Here is a 24,279-nt window from a genome sequence, read left to right on the forward strand (position 1 = left end):
GCTTTGAGAAGTTGCGAGCAGAGTACCCTGTTTATCTGGAAATTGGGGAATTTGATAAGGATATAATTTGCTTAGATAGTGAAAGGCACAGAGCCTTGCTTCGGATTTATGTAGATGTCCCTCATGTTGGTATAGTCTGTTCACTGAACATGGGACTGACAGTATGGCACACTTGGCATCCCACTTGAGATTTTCCCATAGACGTCAAAATGAAAGCAGTGTTTGTTTTGTGGTTATTCTTCAGTTGCACACACAAAAGAAAACTGTAGTTCAGATATGAACACTCAGAGAACAGAGTTTATTTAGTTCACAGGCAAATGACCTACTCAAACTATGCCTCCTCCTCCAGTCCTCTGTGGTACCTGAACTGGCTTCTGTGGAAGAAGAAAGCCGAAACAATTTCTTTGGAAGAAACAAACATCGAGAAAATGATGACTATGTTTGTAAAAGAATAGTATTGCTTTATTTGCTAGTAGTTTGTTTTACAACCTGAGTGATTTCAGTGAAGTCATATTTTCACATACAACTGCATCTGTATTATCTAGCATTTTCAGCATTACAAAGAGTAGAAGGTGTGTAGATGGTATCGTTATTACACTTTTTTGAATGAATATTCTCACCTTTTCCTACTCCACTCGCTGCTGAAATAGGACAAATACAACAAATACTTGAAAGCTGTTAGAGAAGCAGAATTCTGAAAATTCTTGTCACGGTGATTGCTTTCATAAAGCAAATTTTGTGCGAAGCACTAAATATAATCCAATTCTTTGGGTTATGTAAAAAAATGGAAACAAAATTGTAGGTGCCTGTGAAGCAAGCAAACATTTCTGTTAATTTTGAGAAGTCTAGACCTGCAAAAACCCTGATCATAGGCATATATTTCTACCCTGCCATGTTTGTGTGTGTGTGTGTGTGTGTGTGTGTGTGTGTGTGTGTGTGTGTGTGTGTGTGTGTGTGTGTGTGTGTGTGTTTGTCACAATGTTTCAAGGATGCCGCTGTAGGTGAGGCAGGTAATTGTGCACTTACTGTGTTCTGTCATATAGGCAAGTTTCCATATGAATCCCTTGACAACTGTGAACAGTTATGCAGGAGGGGGGGGGGGGGGCAGAAGGAGGGTGGAGCCAGCTCTTTTGGTGTGTCTGTCAGTGTCTCGTACACCAAAAGCTTCATCTCGCCCCTCAGAAAGAAATGGAAAGAAGGTCAGCAATATCTCTAGAACAATGTTCATCACTCAGCAGTTTGAACACTCTCTCTGAACATTACTAACATCAAGATCTTTTTGGACTCTGCTGGTGAAATGGTGCAACTGCAGCTTTCTTCTCCCATAGAAAAGTTTCATTTCATCTCCTCTAAACACTCTAAAATTATACATACCTTGTTTTTTTTTTACATGCTATATACATTAAGGTGACAAAAGTCATGGGATGCCTCCTAATATTGTATTGGGAGCCCCTGCAGAAATAGTGAGCCATGATGCCTCTGTGGCAGTCCTTGATTGCGAAAGTGTTGCCAGTGCAGTATTTTGTGCACAAGCTGACCTCTTGATTGTTCAGTGGGTGGCCAAACCATTCACATGAATTGTCCAGAATGTTTTTCAAACCATTTGAGAACAATTGTGGTCTGGTGACATGACGCATTGTCATTCATAAAAATTCCATTTTTGATTGGGAACATGAAGTCCATGAATGTCTGCAAATGGTCTCCAGCTAGCGGAACATAATCGTTTCCAGACAGTGATTTGTTTAGTTGGACCAGAAGACTCAGTCAATTCTGTGTAAACACAGCCCACACCATTATGGAGCCACCACTAGCTTGCACTGTGCCTTACTGACAACTTGGGTCCAAGGTTACTTGTGGTCTGCCCCACACTTGGAATCGATTACATCAGTCATCTGCTCCCATAGCCCATTAATGCCAAAATTCGCTGCAGTATCCTAATGTATACATTCGTTGTACATCTCACATTGATTTCAGCAGTTATTTCACACAGTGCAGCATGTCTGTTAGCACTGATAACTCTGTGCAAATGCCACTGCTCTTGGTCGTTAAGTGAAAGCTATCGGCCACTGAATTGTCCACGATGAGAGGTAATGCTTGAAATTTGGTATTCTTGGGACACTCTTAACGCTGTGGATCTCGGAATACTGAATTCCCTAACAATTTCTAAAATGGAATGTCCCATGCACCTAAAGCCCGCATCACCTTGGATGGCACTTCCACGCATATGGGCAGAATGAAAAAGAAGCACAGGCGGGGGGGGGGGGGGGGGGTTGATGAGAACTGCACATGCGCGACAGCTGGGAGGGGACAAAACAAAGTTCTCGTTGCCAAACTGCATTGCTGCAGATAAGAGCCAGGCGAGTTTGCCTGTATTATACGTTCAAGTCTGTCAGGGGAATAACAAATACTTAAACCAATTTCAGTCAATCATCACAGGAGAAATATTAATTCACGTCATTAATTAACATCCACTGCTCCACAGATTTACTCTGCGTGACACCGGAAGATGACAACAACTGACACAGCTTTGTGAAGATGTGAAGTACAATTTTTCTCAAAATGACATTGAAACTACTTGCAATAATTACCATTTATTGTGATTTGAACTGCATTATAAGTAAAAATTTAATAGACAACAAAATTAACCTCAAGCATGAACCGAAATTCATATTTGCTTCACAACTACTTCTGCTCAATAGAATGTGTAAGGTGTGTGTGTGTGTGTGTGTGTGTGTGTGTGTGTGTGTGTGTGTGTGTGTGTGTGTGTGTGTGTGTTTGAGTGTAATCACTGCGTGTAAAAAAGAATTAGTGGTAGAAAGACTAATGTAAAAGGCTATTGTAAAAACGCTTAGTAAGTTGTCATATTTTTTGTTGTTAATGGGCATTATGAGTGTAAACTAACACATTTGATATTACAGTGAGAGATCGCATTTATAATCCATTGAACAAGCAAACGATTAATCATATTCTGTGATTAACTCCAGGGAATCTGACCGATAACATCAAAAACCACCAGTATCTCAAAAAGTAACAGTTACTGTTATTTTAGGACCTCATCAGTTCGTGCGTTGGAAATGACAGAGGTTTACAACATGGTGGGAGAATCTTAACTTCTTTAACATTATAATCTGGATAATTAAAAGGATACAGAAGTCCTAATCAAAAAGGCTAGGAAGTTCTCATTATTATGTGTGCAACCGATATGTTGACACATTTCTTAAACCTCAATTCTTTAAAAACTAAGAAATATTATACTTTGTTACAATACCATCGTAACTTCTGTTTGAGTTTGTTTTTGTTTGAGTTTCTTTCCGAACAATCTGATTTAAAATTTATGACAATAGGTTCAAGGCTTATATCCACCATCACTTCCCTGTCAGATTCTTCTTTCTGAAGCATTTCAGCATGCCACACAGAGTGTTCCCACGCTACAGGTGGGCTGGTTGCCTCATTGTCTATTACCTAATGTACAAAGTGATTCACTGTATGTTATCTTGAACATTTTGTTTTCTCTCACATAGTCTCAAAACCATTTGCCCAAATTAACCCCATAGGGCTTTAATGACAGTGATATGTGGGTAAATCCAAAACTGTGTGATCCCATTCACGTGCAAGGAAGTCAAGTTTGTCGTTCTGTCACCTGACTTGTGCAGTGTAAATCAATGAGCTGCAGATCAGCACAAATGTGATTTATACGGTGCTTAATATTTTTATTTTTAAGTTGGGCAAAAATTTCTGCTTTTCTGTTGTTTGTACTTTGTTTTCTCTATAACAGTTGAATTATAACTGGCAATGACCGACAAGAATACAAGTTTATTTTCAGAAATAAAACCAGAAGAAGAGTCAGCATGCAGAATAATTATCTGAGAACCTATCCCTATGAGAACTTTAAAACTGCCAATACCATCACTTATTTTCCAGCAGATCTTCTTGGAATGATTCTAATTGATCCGTGTTTCATCAAGGCAATACACTCTTGAACTACTTTTTTCTCTTGTGTCGTAAATCTTTATGGGATATAGTTCATGCTGCACCTAGGTCACTTCTTTGAAATAAAAACTCTCATCTTAACATACGTACCTGGACCAATGTCTTTTAAAATTCTCTACCTCGGCAGAGCACTTATCATTGAAGCTTGCATAACTGTAACACGTTTTTGTCATGTCGGGCATTCATCATTCGCATGGAGCACTTTAAAACGTCGTTGTTAAAACTATCCATTTGTGTTACAGGTTCCTTGCAATTTCGATGCTTTCCGTCCGGCACAAAACCAACTGTTTCTACAGTTCTTACAGCCTCTGACACTTTCCCTTAAAATTCTCTTTACAGTTCTCTTGCTGGCACCACATGGTTCTGGAGTCAGTTCTTGTGTTTTCCAATGTCAACCGTAGGAGACCTGCTTTTAAATTCACATTTGAAAAAGTTATAAATGTGGTAAATAATCCGCCTCGCCTGCTTGTGAAGCACTTCACATTTATTGCCGTCACCTGACTTTTTTTTTAATCTCACCTAAACATTTACAAGACACACATTCACAGCTATACTGCTACAAGAAAAAAAAAGAAACAAACAAAAAAATTATAGTTGAATGAATTATTAAATGATCACGAAGTGCAGAAACAGTGCAGCATGTAGGAGTGAGATTCTCGCTCTCTAGCTCGAACTCACTGCTAGCCACTCGGAAAGATAATGAATATTATTGGCCGCTAGTGACTAGTGGACGGGGAGGCACAGAACGGCCAAAAATTGGGCCACCTTACGTGACGCGAACAATAGCTTCAACCACCATTCAATGTTCAGAGTATTTTAATTCTTGTCATGCGGCCACAATTACATCGGAAACCTTTTCACATGAATCACCTGAGAACAAAAGACAGTTGTACCACTGCACTATTGTTTTATACCCTGCGCACGTGATATTACTGCAATATGTGTATGTGCATATCTCTGCCCTATCACTTTTGTCACCTCAGTGCATCTAGGGCTTTTTAGCCTTCCAGCTCTGCAGTGGCATGGTGACAATCACAAAAAGTTGTTAACACCATAAACTGTGGAATACAACACAAAAAAATACTACTGTCACTTCTTTCTACAAAAGGGTTAGTACTTCTGCTAAGGAACTGTGATGTTATCCATCTGTCTGAGAAAAAGACATGGTGTGGCAAGCAGCATGTGGAAAGACCTATGCAGCAGTCTAGGAAGGCAGTAGGACAATAAGTGAACTTATATTTGCCAGCCGTGACAGATCATGTAGGGGTAAGATTTGTGTTGGTAGTGGGTGTCTTAAGTTAATGTGGTATCTGTTTTGTTGTTCATGTTCATCATAAACATTATCAGTGTGATCTATGCAGTAGTACCATACACTGCTTTGAACACCTGTGCACCAGTCTGGAAAGGTTTGAAGAATGCTCTACTGCAGTCTATCACCACCACCACCACCACCATCACTGTCGTGACTGTACAGAGCAGCAGGCCTCGGGCAGGCTGCAATATCCTCTACACTGTAGACCCTTGCTAGCTGTGCCACTAGCTACTGCTGCTTCCTCTCCATCCTGTGCTATTATATTTCCACAGTGCATTCTTAAGGTAATTTTTTTGAGGAAAGACATCTTTGTGCACCTCTCAAAATACATCCAAGGCTGGCACAAGTTCTGGAAATCAGGGAATTTCAAATGTATCAGAGAAATTTGGGTGAAAATAATGGAAAAACAGGGTGTGTATGACCCGGGACAACTGGAAGATATGGGAAAAGCCTGCATATTTTTTTAGAATTCTGGGATTTTTTTGTTTTAGTTTTCAGTTAAATTTTTGTCATTTTGACTGGTAAGAAATAATACTCAAACAAAGGATATTACTGTGTCTCGCTACTGCAGAATAATACTGCAGCAATAAAGCATGAACAAGAGAAAAAAACTAAAATAAAACTTAAGTTGCAAAGGAAATGTGCCATGTACAACAAGAAAACACAGTGCTCATACAAGCATCTGCCAGCAGCAAAATGTGTCAGAGGCTTTAGGTAGACTATGGAATGCTTCATATCAACAAATTGCCTCTGATGAGCGTGACGTCGCAACTGTTTTCATTAGATTTGTGTGAGCAGTTGCATGCGGGCCCATGTGCATGTGCAGTTGCGTCGCGTGTGTGTAGCACCTTCTCTCGCTTCTGGCTACTAAAGTGTGTCTGTTAGCTATATAAGCAGTAGCAGCAAGATGCTATTCGGAAAAATTTTACTATCGCGCACAAGCTGCCATATTCACTAGGAGTGAACCGGGGTATCTGCCCGGACGACAATTTCAGTCAACCATTAATCGCCTTGCAGAACAATGAAGTTATTTTTATCTGTTTGCTAAAGAAAAGTGGTTTTTACTAATCTTTTCCACTGAGGCAGTCAATTTATTTGTAATGAAATGCTTAATTCTACACTATTGGCGAGTTTCAACTGTTCTCTGCATTTCAAAAGAGCGTGTTTTCGTCTTGTTGCAAGTATGGCATTATGCCATAATAAAGAACCAAAAATGAAATAATACAGTACTGGTATTCCAAGAAAATTTACAACCGAATCTGGACATACGAACGTGCACTTTAAACCGAATTATGCACGTTATTATGGTTCATGAAATTCCGATGCTCTTGGAGTATCCTCTGATGTCTTGTTTCTTTAATGGCATAACGTAAGATCTTTTAATGTTTTACACGTATGAACATACGGGCTTGGGCTTCTTGTGTCATCGTAGCTGCACAAGCTGTGTGACGACTGTAATTGGCGCTCTCTGGCAACTGCTGAAACAGAAAATATTGTGAATACACGAGGGAAAATATTGTGAATGATTGACTAAAAAGCGTTACTTTAAAAGTAAATTTCCTTTTACCTAAGATGAACTATGTGCGATGAATTTCTTTAATCACAGAGCATTTGACTCTCATTCAAAAATCAACTCTTTGATGATGACGATTTAGAAAAATTTCGAGCCCAGAAAATCCTACATTTATGTCGTTATTAAAAATTTTACTGGCGCATTTGTGTGATGTATCTTAAAGTGTAACACGCGCAAAGATGATCAACGTTATATGTGAAAGTTAAGCTTCTCTTCCAGCTTATTAATCGTTGATACCAATATTTTCCTGTTTGTGTGTACGCACTACTTAACAGTGATAATGCTATTGGCTGACGACATGGCGTGTTCTTTGCTTTGAATATCTGCTGTATCGGCTGGCGAGATCACGTGACATGAACTACGACTGGCTTACAAAAGTGCGTTGCAATCTCTATAAATTGATAAATTTTACAGTTCCGAGGAAAAGTATACTGTCCCTTAACACGGAAAAAGTGTATTTTCACCTGGGAGAAAGTGTATTTTTAACCGGGAAATCCAGGGAATTTTTTTTCCCTTGTCCACATATTCACCTTGAAAAATCTCGTTTTTGTCTCAGTAGCATGAAACTGTTTGTTTACTGAGATGTCGTGCTGCATTGCTGGCTGGGTCCAGCTGAGTATGTGCGTTGCTTCCCAACTCTCTCATTCTTACTACTTCTCCCCTTCCCACGCCTTGCCTCTGCTTGCAGTCAGTGCTGCCACCCCTACTTGCTGCTAGCCTAGCAGCTGCCAATGAAAGGTAGTGTGGGGTGAGAAGTGGTTTGTTTGGAAGTGATTCTCAGAGCTTGTTGATGCAGTGGCCGAGACAATGGTACATGATTTGTTGTCTGATTTATTGTGTGAATGTGTGTGTGTGCTCTCATTTTCTGACTATGACTATGGCCAAAAATTTAGTTGTGGAAGTGTGATTGTCTTTTCTATGTGCCTCTCTGTGGCTCAGCAATCACCTTTACCGTGAGTTGCTACCTATCCTCATTAGTATTGATTCTCATAGTATTTGCACAAGTAATCTGTTGCATCGGTGATTGCTGGAGTCTCGTATCATCAACATGGTGTCTGAGAAATGTGAATGGCTGGCCAGACGAGTGGACTTCCATGACAGGCCAAAACTGCAGGCCATTTCTGTGGGTATCTCTTAGGGATTGGGCCTGCTGATCTGAAGCCAATATTTTACCACTAACGTTTGGGCCCTGCCTGTTGGATCTAGTCTCACTGATCTGCCCGCAGGCTGGGTCTGTCTGTGTGGTGTAATGTGGTGGATATCCATGGTTTATCCATGGACCCAGGACTGAGATGCTCCTCGGCAAGCCAGAGGCCACAGGCGATGGATTTCAAGAATAGCGACTGTCTCACTGCAAGTACATTGTACAGTGCAGCATTTTATAGATATTTTATTTATTCTAGTTCATTTTGACACTTTGAAAGTAGTTTATACATTAGAAAGTATGGATGATAAGAAGAAGAAAATTGTGGCAGTCACTGGCAGTTTATACATTATGCACTTGTGTATTTCTTGAAAGAAAAATCACACAATACCTGTAGAATAATAGACATAACACAGTGGGTAATAACCATCAATAACGAACATAGTAGAACCAACATTTTATTTGTGGTCACTTACAGTGTTGGTTTACGCAACTCTTTCCCACCTTATTCATTTCTTTCAGGAGGTGTTCTCTTTTCTGAGGTTATTTCTGAAAGCAGTGAAGCTATTTTAAATCTGTCTTGCAACTCCAACAAAATGTGTATTTTTGTCACCAAATGTGTTTCGCTTTATTGAAATAAAATAACATCGAAACATGTATACCATTTGGCTTGCTTTCTCCATCGAAAAGCAGTTCGTTACACAAGATGTTGGTGTTAGTACTTAAGATTTTTGCTAAAACCTATAGAAACACAGAATTCCTTACATTTTTTGGTCAACTTATGTTCCTTACCCTTGAGATCTTAAAATTTGTCAGGGAAAAATGCTAAAACTTGTCTGGAAATCAGGGATTTTCACTTGAGGGAAACTTGTGGCAACCCTGATGTCATCTTCTGTGTGTATTAGGCTTTGTCTGTTATGCCTTCTACAGGGATTAGTTTAAGTTCTGATTTTTGGTCTTTCTACATGTCTCCATTCCATTGGTCTGTATTTGTATAGTACATTTGGTAGTCTGTCATCTTCCATCCTAATGACATGCTCTATCAATTTCGTTCTGTATTCTACAGTTCTTTTTTATAGATATATTAATCCTAACTGTGCTGTTATTTCTGTATTTTACTTTCGATCTTGCCTTATATGTCTACCTACAAATCCAAGGGATCCCATTTCTGCATGCTAGATTCTTAGTATATCCTTTTTTGTTGTTATCCAGGTTTCACTTCCATTCATTACAACCGGGAGTGACAAATGTTTTGTAAAATTTTAGAATTATCTCTTTCTGTACTTTTAGTTTGTGAGATAAGATGTGCCTTCTAGTACTATTCTTTTAATTTCTTTATCTTAAGTTATCAGATACATACAAGGTGTGTCTCAAAAGTCATAGGGAGAGAGAGAGAGAGAGAGAGAGAGAGAGAGAGAGAGAGAGTGTGTGTGTGTGTGTGTGTGTGTGTGTGTGTGTGTGTGTCAAATTAGCTGGAGGGGGGGGGGGGGTGACTTTCCTCAGCTTTGTTGCTTCACACTCTAGACCAATGAGCTCTGAGCATCAGTGGTGTGACAATGCTATGATTGTGAACAATTATGAGGTGGATGAAGTAGTTTAAGCAGGACCAAGAAGGGGGGGACAATGTCTTTGAACAGCAATCAACAAGCTAAACTGATGAAAATGTTACTCGTTTGCATGAATTGTTGAATGCTGACCTTCGAATGAGTGTGCGGCTGTTAGTTGAAACTCTGAACATTCCGAAAAGTGTTAAAGTGTCGATTGACATAGGTCTATCTCCTTGGCTCTCTGCTACTCTTCCAATCATTCTCTGACACCCAACTGACTCTTCACATAGTGAGGTACAGACTTATATGTGTAGTAAATATTCTGTTATTGGGCCAATAAATAATTAATTTATAATAATAATAATAATAATAATAATAATAATAATAATTTTATTATAGCTCATTTGCCTCATACAAGTCTTTCAATTGGATGTCACTTCAGTGACTTGCGTGTCCCTAATCTACTCCAGTTAACCATCAGGGAAAGAGGACATACAGTTTAATGTGGAATCTGAACCACATGTCATTCCCGGTGATTCCTCATGTCATCAAGAGATGAAGGCTAGTATAAAATGCAGACTGCAAAATATGTGGTTTGACTGTTATTCAATCCCAGGACTTCTTGGTTTCCAGGCACACTCTTTACCACTAGACCATCAGGCCCGACAGACACTTTAAAAACTTCTTGCCATTCACTGTTTTTGTCTCAGCTACAAAAATAAATGCACCATATGTTTCTGTGTATGTGCGGATGGATATGTGTGTGTGTGTGCGCGCAAGTGTACACCTGTCCTTTTTTCCCCTAAGGGAAGTCTTTCCGCTCCCGGGATTGGAATGACTCCTTACCCTCTCCCTTAAAACCCACATCCTTTCATTTTTCCCTCTCCTTCCCTCTTTCCTGACGAAGCAACTGCCAGTTGCGAAAGCTCGTAATTCTGTGTGTGTGTTTGTGTGTTTTGTTCATGTGCCTGTCTGCCGGCGCTTTCCCGCTTGGTAAGTCTTGGAATCTTTCTAGTTACTAATCTGTCAGATTAGTAATTCAATTACATATTGAAGTAAATATTTGACATATAATGTACAAATCAAAATTTACCTGTTGTGTGCTTCGGTACTGAAGGCTAATGAGGAATAATTGGCCGTAAAATTGTGCAGCAGTCTATATTTGACAGTGTGTGTTTTTGTTTACAGTTTCAATTTCATTACATTTAAGGTAATTTATTTTTTAGGAGAAAGAAATTTGCATGATGATGACAGGCACAAATAGGAAATCATAATGTAACAAAATCAAAAATTGCACCTCACAGGTATTGACTTATTTATGAGTTAACATGTTTCCTCATTCAGAAAAATTGGTCCAGCATTAATTTTAACAAGTTTAATGTTATAGTTACATGGATGTAATGAAGCAAATGAGAAAGGACCCTGAAGAAGGTGAACGAAGCCAAGACAGTGAGATGGGTGCATGGGAGTCTTCTGATAAACAAGTGGGTACTACATCACAAGGTAGCATCTCTTCTAGTGCCTGGACGTCTCGGTCCTCAGGTATGTGCATTTTGGCAGTCATTTAATATTTTTATGACAAGAAGTGCATTCTGGTGTGTTGATCCTTTCTGGCTGTGATCAGCAGCGCACTGGTCTTTGAAATAAACTTACAAACTTCCATAATTATTTTTCCTTGTCACAAAGGGTTTAGTTGTGACAACAATACTCTTTGTATTCCTTTTAGTCACAACTGCTTTACCTTATTCTTTTGACCTCATGGTCCCTCCAAAAAGATAAAACTGTAATGGATGAAATGTCAAGATGATATTATTATGCAAAAGAAAGATCACCTCCAAAGATCAGTATAGCAGCTGAACAGAATATGCAATAAATACAACTTTAAAATTTGTAGTAATAAAACAAAAATAATGACATTCTGGAAAAAATCTAGTAAAATCAAAAATTGCTTTGGATAATTCAGTTGTAGAACAAGTGTCTCAAATCTCTTATAGGCTATTGTGTAAGTTTTGATTACACAAATTCCAAGCTGTCTGTGGTACCATTAGCAGATCATTGAGTAAAAAAAAAAAAAAAAAAAAAGACCATCACAAAAATCCATAAAGCGTTGGTGGTGGTTCCTGTGTTATTCGATGAAAGCAAAAGCTGAATGACCACAAAATAAATAAATAAATGAAAACAGCAGATATGAGATTCCTAAAAAAGATGAAGGGTTGCACAAGAAGAGACATTATTATAAATGAAGACATTAGAACAGAATTAAATATTTTGAACACGAATAAAAAAATTAAATATATTGTGAAAATTGGAGATGACATCTTGTTAGAATGCCAGGTCATGGAATTGCCCAGAGATAATGAACTGTAAGCCAAACGGGAAAAGAGGTATTGGAATTTCTCAAGAAAGATGGGAATGATTCTGTTTAAGGATTCAGAACAGGCCATGGCCTAGTCACTGAAAGGATGATGATGATGATGATGATGATGATGAATATAAAATAGAATTGTCACCTAATGTCTTATTTAGTGACAGATAGGCAAGTAACTTTGAGAAGATAATGGTTATGGCGAATGAATTAGTTGCCATGCCCAAGATTGTGTGGTACCCCACTGAGTGAACAGGATGTACACTCATTTACAAACTGCTTATGAAGGCAAATAGTATCCTGTTGTGTGATTAAGAAGTTAAATTGAAATACTTTAATTGCAGAGTACTGCAATGTTCTTTGAAATTTACAAATTTTTCCCAGAGCACTTCAATAATTTGGCTCAATCAGATGTATGTCCAAAGGACAGCAGCACTATGATGACTCAGTTGAATAGTTCATACACAACTTTTGGTGCATATGTCACTGTTATTTCTTCTAGAAGGGAATTAAAGACGAATTATATATGAGGAAGCATTAATGCCACTCAAAACTTTATAAATTATGAACTGCACTTGACTATTTCAGAAATTTCTTCAGCATTTGGAGTAATTAATGAAGTGTTTGCCATTATCAGAATCTCAGCTAGAAGACTTGTGTACATACACTCCTGGAAATGGAAAAAAGAACACATTGACACCGGTGTGTCAGACCCACCATACTTGCTCCGGACACTGCGAGAGGTCTGTACAAGCAATGATCACACGCACGGCACAGCGGACACACCAGGAACCGCGGTGTTGGCCGTCGAATGGCGCTAGCTGCGCAGCATTTGTGCACCGCTGCCATCAGTGTCAGCCAGTTTGCCGTGGCATACGGAGCTCCATCGCAGTCTTTAACACTGGTAGCATGCCGTGACAGCGTGGACGTGAACCGTATGTGCAGTTGACCGACTTTCAGCGAGGGCGTATAGTGGGCATGTGGAAGGCCGGGTGGACGTACCGCCGAATTGCTCAACACGTGGGGCGTGAGGTCTCCACAGTACATCGATGTTGTCGCCAGTGGTCGGCGGAAGGTGCACGTGCCCGTCGACCTGGGACCGGACCGCAGCGACGCACGGATGCACGCCAAGACCGTAGGATCCTACGCAGTGCCGTAGGGGAATGCACCGCCACTTCCCAGCAAATTAGGGACACTGTTGCTCCTGGGGTATCGGCGAGGACCATTCGCAAGCGTCTCCACGAAGCTGGGCTACAGTCCCGCACACCGTTAGGCCGTCGTCCCCTCTCGCCCCAACATCGTGCAGCCCGGCTCCAGTGGTGTCGCGACAGGCGTGAATGGAGGGACGAATGGAGACGTGTCGTCTTCAGCGATGAGAGTCGCTTCTGCCTTGGTGCCAATGATGGTCGTATGCGTGTTTGGCGCCGTGCAGGTGAGCGCCACAATCAGCACTGCATACAACCGAGGCACACAGGGCCAACACCCTGGCCAGCAAGATCTCCGGATCTGTCCCCCATTGAGCATGTTTGGGACTGGATGAAGCGTCGTCTCACGCGGTATGCACGTCCAGCACGAACGCTGGTCCAACTGAGGCGACAGGTGGAAATGGCATGGCAAGCCGTTCCACAGGACTACATCCAGCATCTCTACGATCGTCTCCATGGGAGAATAGCAGCCTGTATTGCTGCGAAAGGTGGATATACACTGTACTAGTGCCGACATTGTGCATGATCTGTTGCCTGTGTCTATGTGCCTGTGGTTCTGTCAGTGTGATCATGTGATGTATCTGACCCCAGGAATGTGTCAATAAAGTTTCCCCTTCCTGGGACAATGAATTCACGGTGTTCTTATTTCAATTTCCAGGAGTGTATAAGTTCATCATCTTTTAGCAAACTGCCAAAACAGATTTATTGGGAATAGACAATAAGAAGAATTTTGCTTGTGTTGTGACTGAAAGAGAAACATGTCTGTTCTTGAACCCAATCTGAAATTTTTTGCATTTGGAAAACTTTGGAAGACCTCCAGCTACTCCATTAAGAAATTAAGAAATTAAATTGAAATACCTTCATTGGAGAGTACTGCTATGTTCTTTGAACTTTACAAATTTTTCCCAGAGCACTTCAATAATTTGGCTCAATCAAATGTATGTCCAAAGGACAGCAGCACTACGATGACTCAGTAGAATAGTTCATACACAACTTTTGGTGCACATGTCACTGTTATTTCTTGTAGAAGGGAATTAAAGAAACAGCTAATTTTATATAGATTGAGACATTATGTGGAAGCATTGCTAATTTTATATCGATTGAGACATTGTGTGGAAGAATAATATGCATTTTGATCCTTTAATTATATTTAATGAATCTGTAATAGAAGATGTAATTTCTTTGGTCTAAAGCATAGTGATAAAAACTGGAATGGCTGGAGAGAGAGAGGAGAGGCAGATCACTACACCAAATGAACAAGCATAGAAAATCCATGTCGTGAGAATACTTATAGGAGAAGGAAAGATGTACCTCAAATGTGAAACTGTCATTGCTAACATGTTAATAGAATGATAATATGGGAGAAACCCAAGAAAACATGAGCAGCTTACATAAGCATCAATATAATATCCGTAGTTCTACAAACTGCTTTTAGTCTAATACTATACATTTAAAAGACAGTAATTTACAATGCAAATATTATACTGTAACCTCACTATTACCCTGTAGTTCCACTTATACTACTGTGATGTAGCAGTGAAATAACCAATGAGACCTCTTATCACTGTTCAACATCCTCCAAAGCCCTTGCAGTGATTTCTTTTTAAAGTGGGATGGTTTTCTGTTACATCTTGTATGGGCTGTTTGACAATTTGGGATGTTGCATTGGGCTTTTTTCAAAAAATTATAGTAATATATGACAAAAGTATCCATTTTATGCCTGCTAGTGTTTTTACATTTGGTATACAGTGTGACAGAGCTATGTACTAGCAATATATCATAAAGCTCTCCATTAAGGAAGCAATGGTACAGCTTTATTTGTATATGAAGTGCATAAACAGGTTCTGAAAATTGTTAAAGAAAACAGGCGAAGAAACGTAATTCAGAATTAAGTCAAATAAGCCATATAATATACACAGTAGGAATTAAAAGTAATGTCAAAATGAAAGTGGTGCAGTTCATACTGCAGAGTAGTAGAAATGAAGTACAAGAATATGTTTGATGAAATACAAGATCATTAATGTTTATTTTTTGAACGCAACTTTGCTATTGTTATCCTTTTGACTTTATAGCGTGTTTCATTGCTGCCCCTCACCCTTCTGCAGTCCCCCAAACCACAACTCCCTGGCCATTGTGTTATTTTGTCTTCTTCATTGCCTCATTTGCTATTTACATAAATCCATAAATACATCATCCATGTCCTTCCTTCTGAGAGCATTTGAGCTCTCCCATCCAAATTTGCTGTTTGAAGATTCACTTTTTATGATTGGGTAAAATAGCTTTCCACTGTAACATAATTTAGTTTCTTGCTGTTCCCATGAATGTAATCCACCTTGTCTGTATCCTTCAGTTATTTTATTTTATTTATTTATTTATTTTTTCAAATTACTTGTGAATCCATATTTCTAAACTTTCATCTTTTTTCTGCTGTGGTATTCTACCAATTAATTTATTTTATTCTTCTCCATGTTAATGAAATCTGTCAGCTCATGATGCACGTAGCTGAAAGATACATGACTGAAATGTTAAGAGAAGAAAAAAGCTTTCTGCAGCTGCAAACGAAAATTTAATTGACCATCTGTGCAAGAGTTCATTTCTTTCACTTGTATACAGTGTGTTCATTTTAGACAGTGAAATATCTTGAAAACTATACACTGAATAAAAAAAGTTATAATTCCAATTATACTACACTTGATCCCACTCCACCACTTGCACAGGTGGTGGAGACAACTTCGAAGTATTCAATGGAAACCCCATTTTTATTGCAGATTATGATGCTATGGCAATATCTACATACATTTTGTCTGAATCATTTTCTTCTTTTTGCCACAAATGACTCTGCAATTGAAGGATTACAAATGGGTACACGATCATAATTTGACATGCTGCTCAATGGTCCTTGAATATCTAGTGGCACATAGGAGCACACGTCCATGCTGCAATAGTAGGACAAGCCATTATTTCACAACTTCTAATTGGAAACCCCATTTGCAATGTTGTATTTCTCTGACATATCGAACAGGGGACCACGCGTTGCACCACTGTGAACATGGCTTGAGGTAAATGCTACTCTACTTTTCCATTTAGAGTTTAGCATTCAAACATAGTACGGCCAACTTCAGTACACTTAGTGATCCATTTTTCAAATGACCATACTCAGTACAGAAGCATATCTCCAGAAACGTCAGCACAGGTGTTTCTGATGCAGTCAACCATGCCTTCATGGCCTATTGGCGTTTTCTGGTACATCTTATATTTTAAATACCCCCACAGAAAGAATTTCAGTGATGTCAAATCTGGTAATCTAGTGGGTAAATTAATAGGGCCATCTCTGCCAATCCACTGACGAGTGTAAACATGGCCTGATACCTATATTCTTCAGTTGTGTAATGCTCTGGACAACCATCATGCAGAAACGATATATTTTGTCGAAAGTACAGGGCAACATCTTGCACTAATACTGATAGTTCTCGTTCCTGAAACATTAGATATTTATTCCCATTCAATATGCCATTGATAAAATATGAGTTTGTTCCCCATGATGCCACACCATATGTTAACTGACCAGGGATGTTGATGGTCAACTTGCCATAACCATCGGAGATTGTCTATGCTCTAGTAATACATGTTATGCTGATTAACACTACTATGGTTTGTGAATGTAGACTCATTGGAAAATAGTACCTCAGCAAAGAATGAGAGGGTCGTTTGCATTTGTTGATGTCCCATTCACGAAACACTATGTGGTCATGGAAATCGGTGAGATGAAGTTCTTGATGCAGTGACACGTGGTATGGATGATACTTATGACAATGCAGTATAATGACAATACTCCCTGCAGACATACTGGTATCATGGTCTGTGGATTGTGGTGCACTGTCGCTAGTATAGCTATTTCATTAGCTTCCCCTGTAACACATTTGCTTTTTTTCCTTTTGCCGGTCTGTATGCTCCCATCAGCCGTAAAGGCATTCTCAATCTTATAAAAGAACGAAAGAGAGCGAACTTTCTCGGGAAACCTCTTGGCATACAAGGCAACAGCAGCCTCACCATTTCTCCTCCACAAATAAGGATTATTTCAGTTTTTTCTTCTGGTAGGTATGCAGGTGATAAACACTGTGCAGGTATTGTAACATTGAGAGCCGCTATCTGTTCTATGTCTGCATGATGTGTGAGCTCCAGTCATAGTGTACTGCGTGGTAGTATAGGTCGTAGTTAGCTACACCGCCACAGTGGCATGTCGGGTAGTCTCTGTTTGATATGTCAGAAGAATACAACTTTGCGAATGGTCTTTCCAATTAGAGGTTATGAAATACTGGCCTGTCCTACTCTAACAGCATCGAGACAGGGTTCCATGTGCCATTGGATATTCAAGGGCCATTGAGTAGCTTGTCATAAATTATGATTGTATACCCATTTCTGTTCCTCTGACTGCAGCTCCATCTGTGAAGAAATGAAGAAAATTCTTAGACACAAAACATATGTAAATTTTGCTGTAGAATCATAATCTGCAATAGAAAACGGTGGTCCCCATTAAAGATTTCATAATCTCCCACCACCACCCAACCACGGGGTGGCATGGCGGGTTGAGTGTGGCATTATTGGATGTCCCTCTCCTAAACAAACAAATGGGAATTACAACTTTTTTTGGTCCAATGTGTAGTTTTTGAGTATTTCAGAGTCCCCAGTTGAAATGAACATACCATATAGTGACCTTTATCTTGAATATTTAATGACAAACTTTTATTACATACCTTTTTGCAGGTTATTGTTTTTCTACACACTCCTTATTTTTTAAATTTCTACTCATGTCTTTAATGTTTTTACCTTCAGCTTCACTATAATTTCCTGAGATCTCACACCAGAGGATTTCTCTTTTGGGCAAGGCAAATTTTCTTTCATTATATGAATTTTGTGATGTTTCTTTGTATTCACAGCTGCGGACTTGTTTCTCCAGCGGATTGTTACTGGTGTTTAAGTTTATGGACTTGTCCATATTCTGTTACTGTAATTTTTTCATTTACTTAATAACTTTCCACTTCTTCTGTCGTATTTGAATTTCTGTATCCAGTCTGTAGTGCAACTGTACTTGTTTTAATGCAGAAAGAAAGTTCTTGAAATTAATGTGTTTTGCAGTCAACTTTTATTTTCTTCTTCACAAATGTGATTTGGAATTCTGTAACCATGTCATTAATGTATTTGGAAAAGTAAAAGCAATATCTGTGTCAATCATTGTGAGAACTAATCAGTTTTAGAAGTGTTTGGACACAAAGAAATGTAATTGAGATGTCCTTTGAAAGAGATAGCTCTGCCACACAAAAATAAAAGTAAAGTACAGACAGTTTTCTGTACTGTTCATAAACATTGTTGTTTGTGCAATGGGGAAGAATTTTATTATTCAGTAGGCTGTAGTTGTCTCATTAAGAACAGATAACGCTAAAAATATTTTAGTCATCTGCTGTTTGATTGTGTGAGCATGTTTGCTGGTATCGTATGAAGAGAATTAAAAAAAAAACTATGTATAAAATAAATGCTATTATTTTACTGACTGTTCTGTGACTCATCTCAGAACTCTGAATAATAACTGATTCATATCTGAGGAATGTATGATAAAATACTAGCCATTGCTCATAAAAAAAGTGCACTGATCTCATTAATTTCTTTTCCACGCTAGTGGGAGTTTTGTAATGTTGATATTGGTCTCATTCTAGGGAACTAGTTATTAAATGGTAGAAAGATAAATGGTGGTAACAATCTATAGATGTAAATTAATAGTTATTCCCATTTTTAACTTTTGTGGCATGGATTCCTCTCTCATCGGGCTACTCAATTATTATGTTAACTTGAATGCTTCAAAGTGTCTGCCTTACAAAAAGCAGGAAAAGTATCTAGAGCAGAGACAAAATCGCCAGTGACACAGAAGCAGCATCAGTCTGGATGTACTACGAACACAGTTCCTTCTGCAGCTACTACTCCAGGTTCTGCTACACCTAGTCCTGGATCTGCATGTGATTCTGCTGTGGGTGTTGCAGCAACCAGCTCCTCTGCACAGGCAACATCATCAAGGAATTCACAACTTAGCACGGTACTATTAATTAAAAGCTGTATACAATATATTATTGGTTGCAAGCTCCTGATTTCTCTCTCTCTCTCTCTCTCTCTCTCTCTCTCTCTCTCTCTCTCACACACACACACACACACACACACACACACACACACACACACAAACAAAACTGTTCATGTTTCCATTTTGCAGCAAATTAGATAATGTTTATATTGCATGCAGATGGTTATTGCTGTAACTGTAACACTTACTCTAATGTATGATTTTCACCAGTGGATGCTGCCTTGCTTTTCACTGACAGTGTGAATGAAGAGGTTTAGGTGTTCACATGAAGCAATAAGCTATGCTACCAGTGGCATAGTTACTAGTAGAGTACCACATTTGCGTGTTAAAGCTGAAAACAGCAGACATTTCGTATCACTCACTATCCATGCAGCTCAGACTCTTTTGCCTTTATGTTGGTGAGCACTCATGGCCACTTGTGACTTCAGACACATTTTGCAAAAGAATATTGTGTCTAATTAAGTGTCGAGTTAATTTTGCTTTGACATGGCTTATGACTTTCAGTAGCTTCTTCTATTTCTTGTTGAGCCATCTCACTCGTTTTACTGTCAGTTCAGCTAGTTCTACGGAACTGACTGCTGCAGCCTTGAGGCGAGCTCTCCTATTTCTTTGATAAGTTTACTCAGCTACATTTATTTTTTGTCAATGGCACTTGCTCCCAGTATTAAATTTATCTTTCCCTTCTTTTTCTGGTCTTCCTGTTTTTTCTGTGTGAAAATTTTGAAGAGTGACAACCAGAGGAGCCTCATTTCTCCTGCTGCTGGACCTTGGGATCTTACACACATGATCATTAAAGATGGATGGATTATTAGATTCTGCCATGCTTGTTAAATGTAGGGTATCAAACTGAACTTTCAATGTGCCAGTTCCCCATTGCTTTTCACATCTTTATGCCATTGACTTTAGTGCCTCACCCACCTCCAAGGATAATTGCTATATTCAGAAGTAACTTCCCAGTATGTCTTAAAGGAAAGGTTTATAACCAGAACTAAATTAAAGAAATGAAAGATGTCTGTCAGATGGAGAATTATTTCCACCTACACACTGTCTCTTGTGTCAAAGGGCTTAAGTAATAGTGTTACCGATTTTTGAAGTTCATTGACATCCTGTGTGTCTATGGCCAGACACTTGTTGCATTACACTATTAATGTTGTCGTAACTTCCAACAACTTGATTAAATTGCAGACAGAATTGTGCTCGGTGAAATGAATAAACATTCTGAAAGGGAGGTTTACTATCTTTTGGTCCAAAAAATCGATTTTTTTGTTTAAATTGGATTTTTGATCCATAAAAGTGTTTAGAATCCACCCCTGAAACAGTTTTTCCGAATATGGAACGGAAATGTTTGTTGTTGAGCAAAAAAATGCACCTGCCTGAAATCGACATTTTCCATTCACTAGTTTGTTTCTTTCGGAGGACGAGTTATTGTACTGGTGCTTGGGAGGAAATACACAAAATTCAAATGAGAGTTTGAACACGTATGTCTGGAAGTTAGCCCCCAAGCATTTGCATTCTGGTGCGAAGACTGTGGAGATGCGACTTTCTTGGCAGTGAGCAGCTTCATCGAAGGGTATTCAGCAAGTCTGAAGACCATGACAACAATGGACGTCACCCTGGGACTCTATTCGATGCAGTTTTCCAAGCATTTGGATGACCACCGAATTCAAGCGGCCAAAAACCGCTTGCCACCGGCCATACAAGCGGCTCTGGAGCAGCGCAGGATGGCCCAGATTGTGCAGAACGCCCTCTATGATGAAGAGGAAGGACTAGTTTATGGGCTCGGAATAGAAGATTGAATGTACATTGCATAATGTTGCATTTATATGTAGTCAAAACTTCAAAAGAGTTTTTCTCAAAATGACATTTTTTTTACCATGCAGTATGTTAACTTCAAATTTACTGAACCGATTGGTATGATTCTTTGTTTCTGATGAAGCTTAACAAATTGTCTAGGAGTTATACCACTTTTATTCCGATCCATCAATTATAAATATTTTTACTTGGCTGACGAAGTTGAAAAATCGATGAAAAAACCTTATTTTCTTCAAATGGCCGCCATTTTGTTTCCTATGGCCCAAATAACTTAAGCGAGGTACAACTCCTAAAGAATCTTATCTACTTCGCTAACGTCAACTCAGTTTTGATTTCAGACGAGCCGTCTGACCTGTGGCATACTGCGTGTGGAGGTCCACATCGAAATTTTGTTCCATTATAACGGCACTTCCGCCTTTGCTCTTCGACATTCCTGGTCAAAAAAAGAGGAAATGTCAATAAACATTTTGACCAAATTTGACATTGATATCTATAAAACATCCTAAGAAAAAAATTCTCAAAGAAAGTGTGTGGTTTTTTTTTTTTTTTTTTTTTTTTTTTTTTTTTTTTTTTTTTTTTTTTTTTTTTTGCCGAGCCAAAGATAGTAAACCTCCCTTGAACATAGGCTGGGTGCTGCTCAGAAGTTAGAATGTTTATTGAGCTCTTGCGTAATGCTGTGATTGCAATGTCTGATTGACTTGTGAGCTTGTTCAAGAATGCACGAAGCCCAACTCACCATGTTACTGTTCTAATATGAAGTTCAAAAAATTAGTTGTGGACAACTTTTCGAAGTCCACAAGTCTAAGCCATCAAGTCTCCAAACACGATGCTGCAGTTTACAGTTGAAGTCCTGAAACTATACAGGATTTTTCCAGATCTAACACTGCTTTTCCATTGTAAGTTGAAGTCTATGAGGGCAACTGTTGAAGACTTACCTGGCTCACAAACTCCTGCAGAAATTCTATGAGTCACTTAACTTGTCACCTGAAAAACTTTAAGCACTTAATCATGACTGACATGCCACGCATAAGCAAACACACATTCATCTCTGATCTCACTAAGTGAAGTCACCAAGGCCAACGTAGCTGCTACCCACATCCTGTATGTATTATTATTAAAGCTGCCTGTCTAAACATTAAATGTATTGTGCTTGCATGCTGATTTCCATGAGCTTTTAAAAATTGATAGTTTCATGCCTTTTTATCAGAAAATGTAGCATAATGTCTTCACTGGTTGCACATGAAACTTAATGAATAAAAATTACATTAAACTTATCACTACCATAAGTATTATACATGAAATAGGGCAAGAATTTCACCAGCCTTTTTGTGGTGGCATTAGTTGCTTGCTAGAGCCCTTGGTTTTGGGTTAACTAAATCTTATTCAGAGAAATGGTCAGATTAGCTTTTTTTACCATTGACTGTTTTAAATCTAATGAGAATCAAACCTCTGCAAATACACTATGTGATCAAAAGTACCCGGACACCTCCCAAAACATAGGTTTTTCATATTAGGTGCATGTGCTGCCAGGTACTCCATATCAGCGACACCAGTAGCCATCAGACATCGTGAGAGAGCAGAATTAGGCCCTCCGCGGAACTCAGACTTCGAACATGGTCAAATGATTGGGTGTCACATCATACATCTGTACGCATGATTTCCACACTCCTAAACATCCCTAGGTCCACTGTTGCTGATGTGATAGTGAAGTGGAAACGTGAAGGGACACGTGCAGCACAAAAGCGTACAGACCGAACTCGTCTCTTGACTGACAGAGGCCGCCGACAGTTGAAGAGGGTCGTAATGTGTAATAGTCAGACATCTGTCCAGACCATCACACAGGAATTCCAAACTGCATCAGGATTCACTGCAAGTACTATGACAGTTACGGGGGAGTTGAGAAAACTTGAATTTTATGGTTGAGCGGGTGCTCATAAGCAACTTATCACGCCGATAAATGCCAAATGACGCCTTGTTCGGTGCAAGGAGCATAAACATTGGACAATTGAACAGTCAAAAAACATTGTGTGGAGAGACAAATCACAGTACACAGTGTTATGATCTGATGGCAGGGTGTATGCTGAATGCCTGGTGAACATCATCTGCCAGCATGAGTAAAGCCAACAGTAAAATTCAGAGGTGATGATTTTACGGTGCGGTCGTGTTTATCATGGAGGGGGCTTTCACCCCTCGTCCCTCGGCGTTTTGTGTGGCACTATCACAGCACAAGCCTACATTGATGGTTTAAGCACCTTCTTGCTTCCCACTGTTGAAGAGCAATTTGGGGGTGGCGATTGAATCTTTCAACCATGTAAGCACCTGTTCATAATGCACGGCCTGTGGCTTACATGACAATAACATCCATGTGATGGACTGGCCTGCACAGAGTTCTATAGAACACCTTTGGGATGTTTTGGACAAACACCCTCTTGCCTGGCCTCACCGACTGACATCAATACCTCTCCTTGGTGCAGCACTCTGTGATGAATGGACTGCCATTCCCTGAGAAACCTTCCACCACCTGATTGAACATATGCCTGCAAAAGGGGAAGCTGTCATCAAGGCTAAGGGTGGGCCAACACTACATTGAATTCCAGCATTACCAGTGGAGAGCGCCATGAACTTTTAAGTCATTTTCAGCCAGGTGTCCAGGTACTTTCAATCACATATTGTGATCTACTTTCTAATATTACCACTGCACAAATCGTATTGCAATTTACTTAGCATTAGAATACATTTTTTAACTCTTAGAATGAAAATTGTCTCTCATAACTCATTTTGTCCTATGTTAATAGAAATTCTGAAGCCATTTTGTAATGGTGCTGTTTGTGCGCTATCTGTATGTACTGTGTTCTTTAAGGTGACTTAAGGTCTTTAGAAGTTATTAATTTTCAAAGGAATTAAGTATTTTCATATTTATTTCACAGCCATACCTGTATATTCATGTGTTGTCATCTGATATTAATTTATAAGTAAGTTATGGATGATTGTCAGCTTCATTCATAAATTTCTGAGCAAAGTCTATGCAAAGTCGTTTTTGATCGAAATGAAACAAGTATGGAACGAACTTTGCTGCCACTTGTTTCTTGCCAAAAAAATGCAAAAAAAAATTGCTTGGTGTCAGCCAGAGGATAGGCCAGCATGCAACCTCTATGTTGGTCCAGGCCTTATCGTTGTATGGTCAATAAGGAATACTACACCATT

The 24,279-nt window shown here is 39.2% G+C and overlaps 1 protein-coding gene across 5 annotated transcripts in view; it reads left to right on the plus strand.

Annotated features, from left to right (window-relative positions):
* Positions 1-24,279, plus strand: part of LOC126269773 (circadian locomoter output cycles protein kaput-like) — a 126,058-nt gene that overhangs the window by 56,315 nt on the left and 45,464 nt on the right. For 2 of the 5 annotated variants that reach the window (XM_049974017.1, XM_049974019.1), the window contains exons 12-13: positions 10,954-11,108; positions 19,016-19,221. In XM_049974017.1, coding sequence (XP_049829974.1) covers positions 10,954-11,108; positions 19,016-19,221 — 361 coding nt within the window. Of the gene's footprint in view, positions 1-10,953; positions 11,109-19,012; positions 19,222-24,279 lie in introns of all 5 variants that reach the window. The other 3 variants (XM_049974018.1, XM_049974016.1, XM_049974020.1) reach the window with 2 other exon arrangements.

The sequence above is a fragment of the Schistocerca gregaria genome, chromosome 1, assembly GCF_023897955.1.
Source record: "Schistocerca gregaria isolate iqSchGreg1 chromosome 1, iqSchGreg1.2, whole genome shotgun sequence".
NCBI classification, from domain to species: domain Eukaryota; kingdom Metazoa; phylum Arthropoda; class Insecta; order Orthoptera; family Acrididae; genus Schistocerca; species Schistocerca gregaria.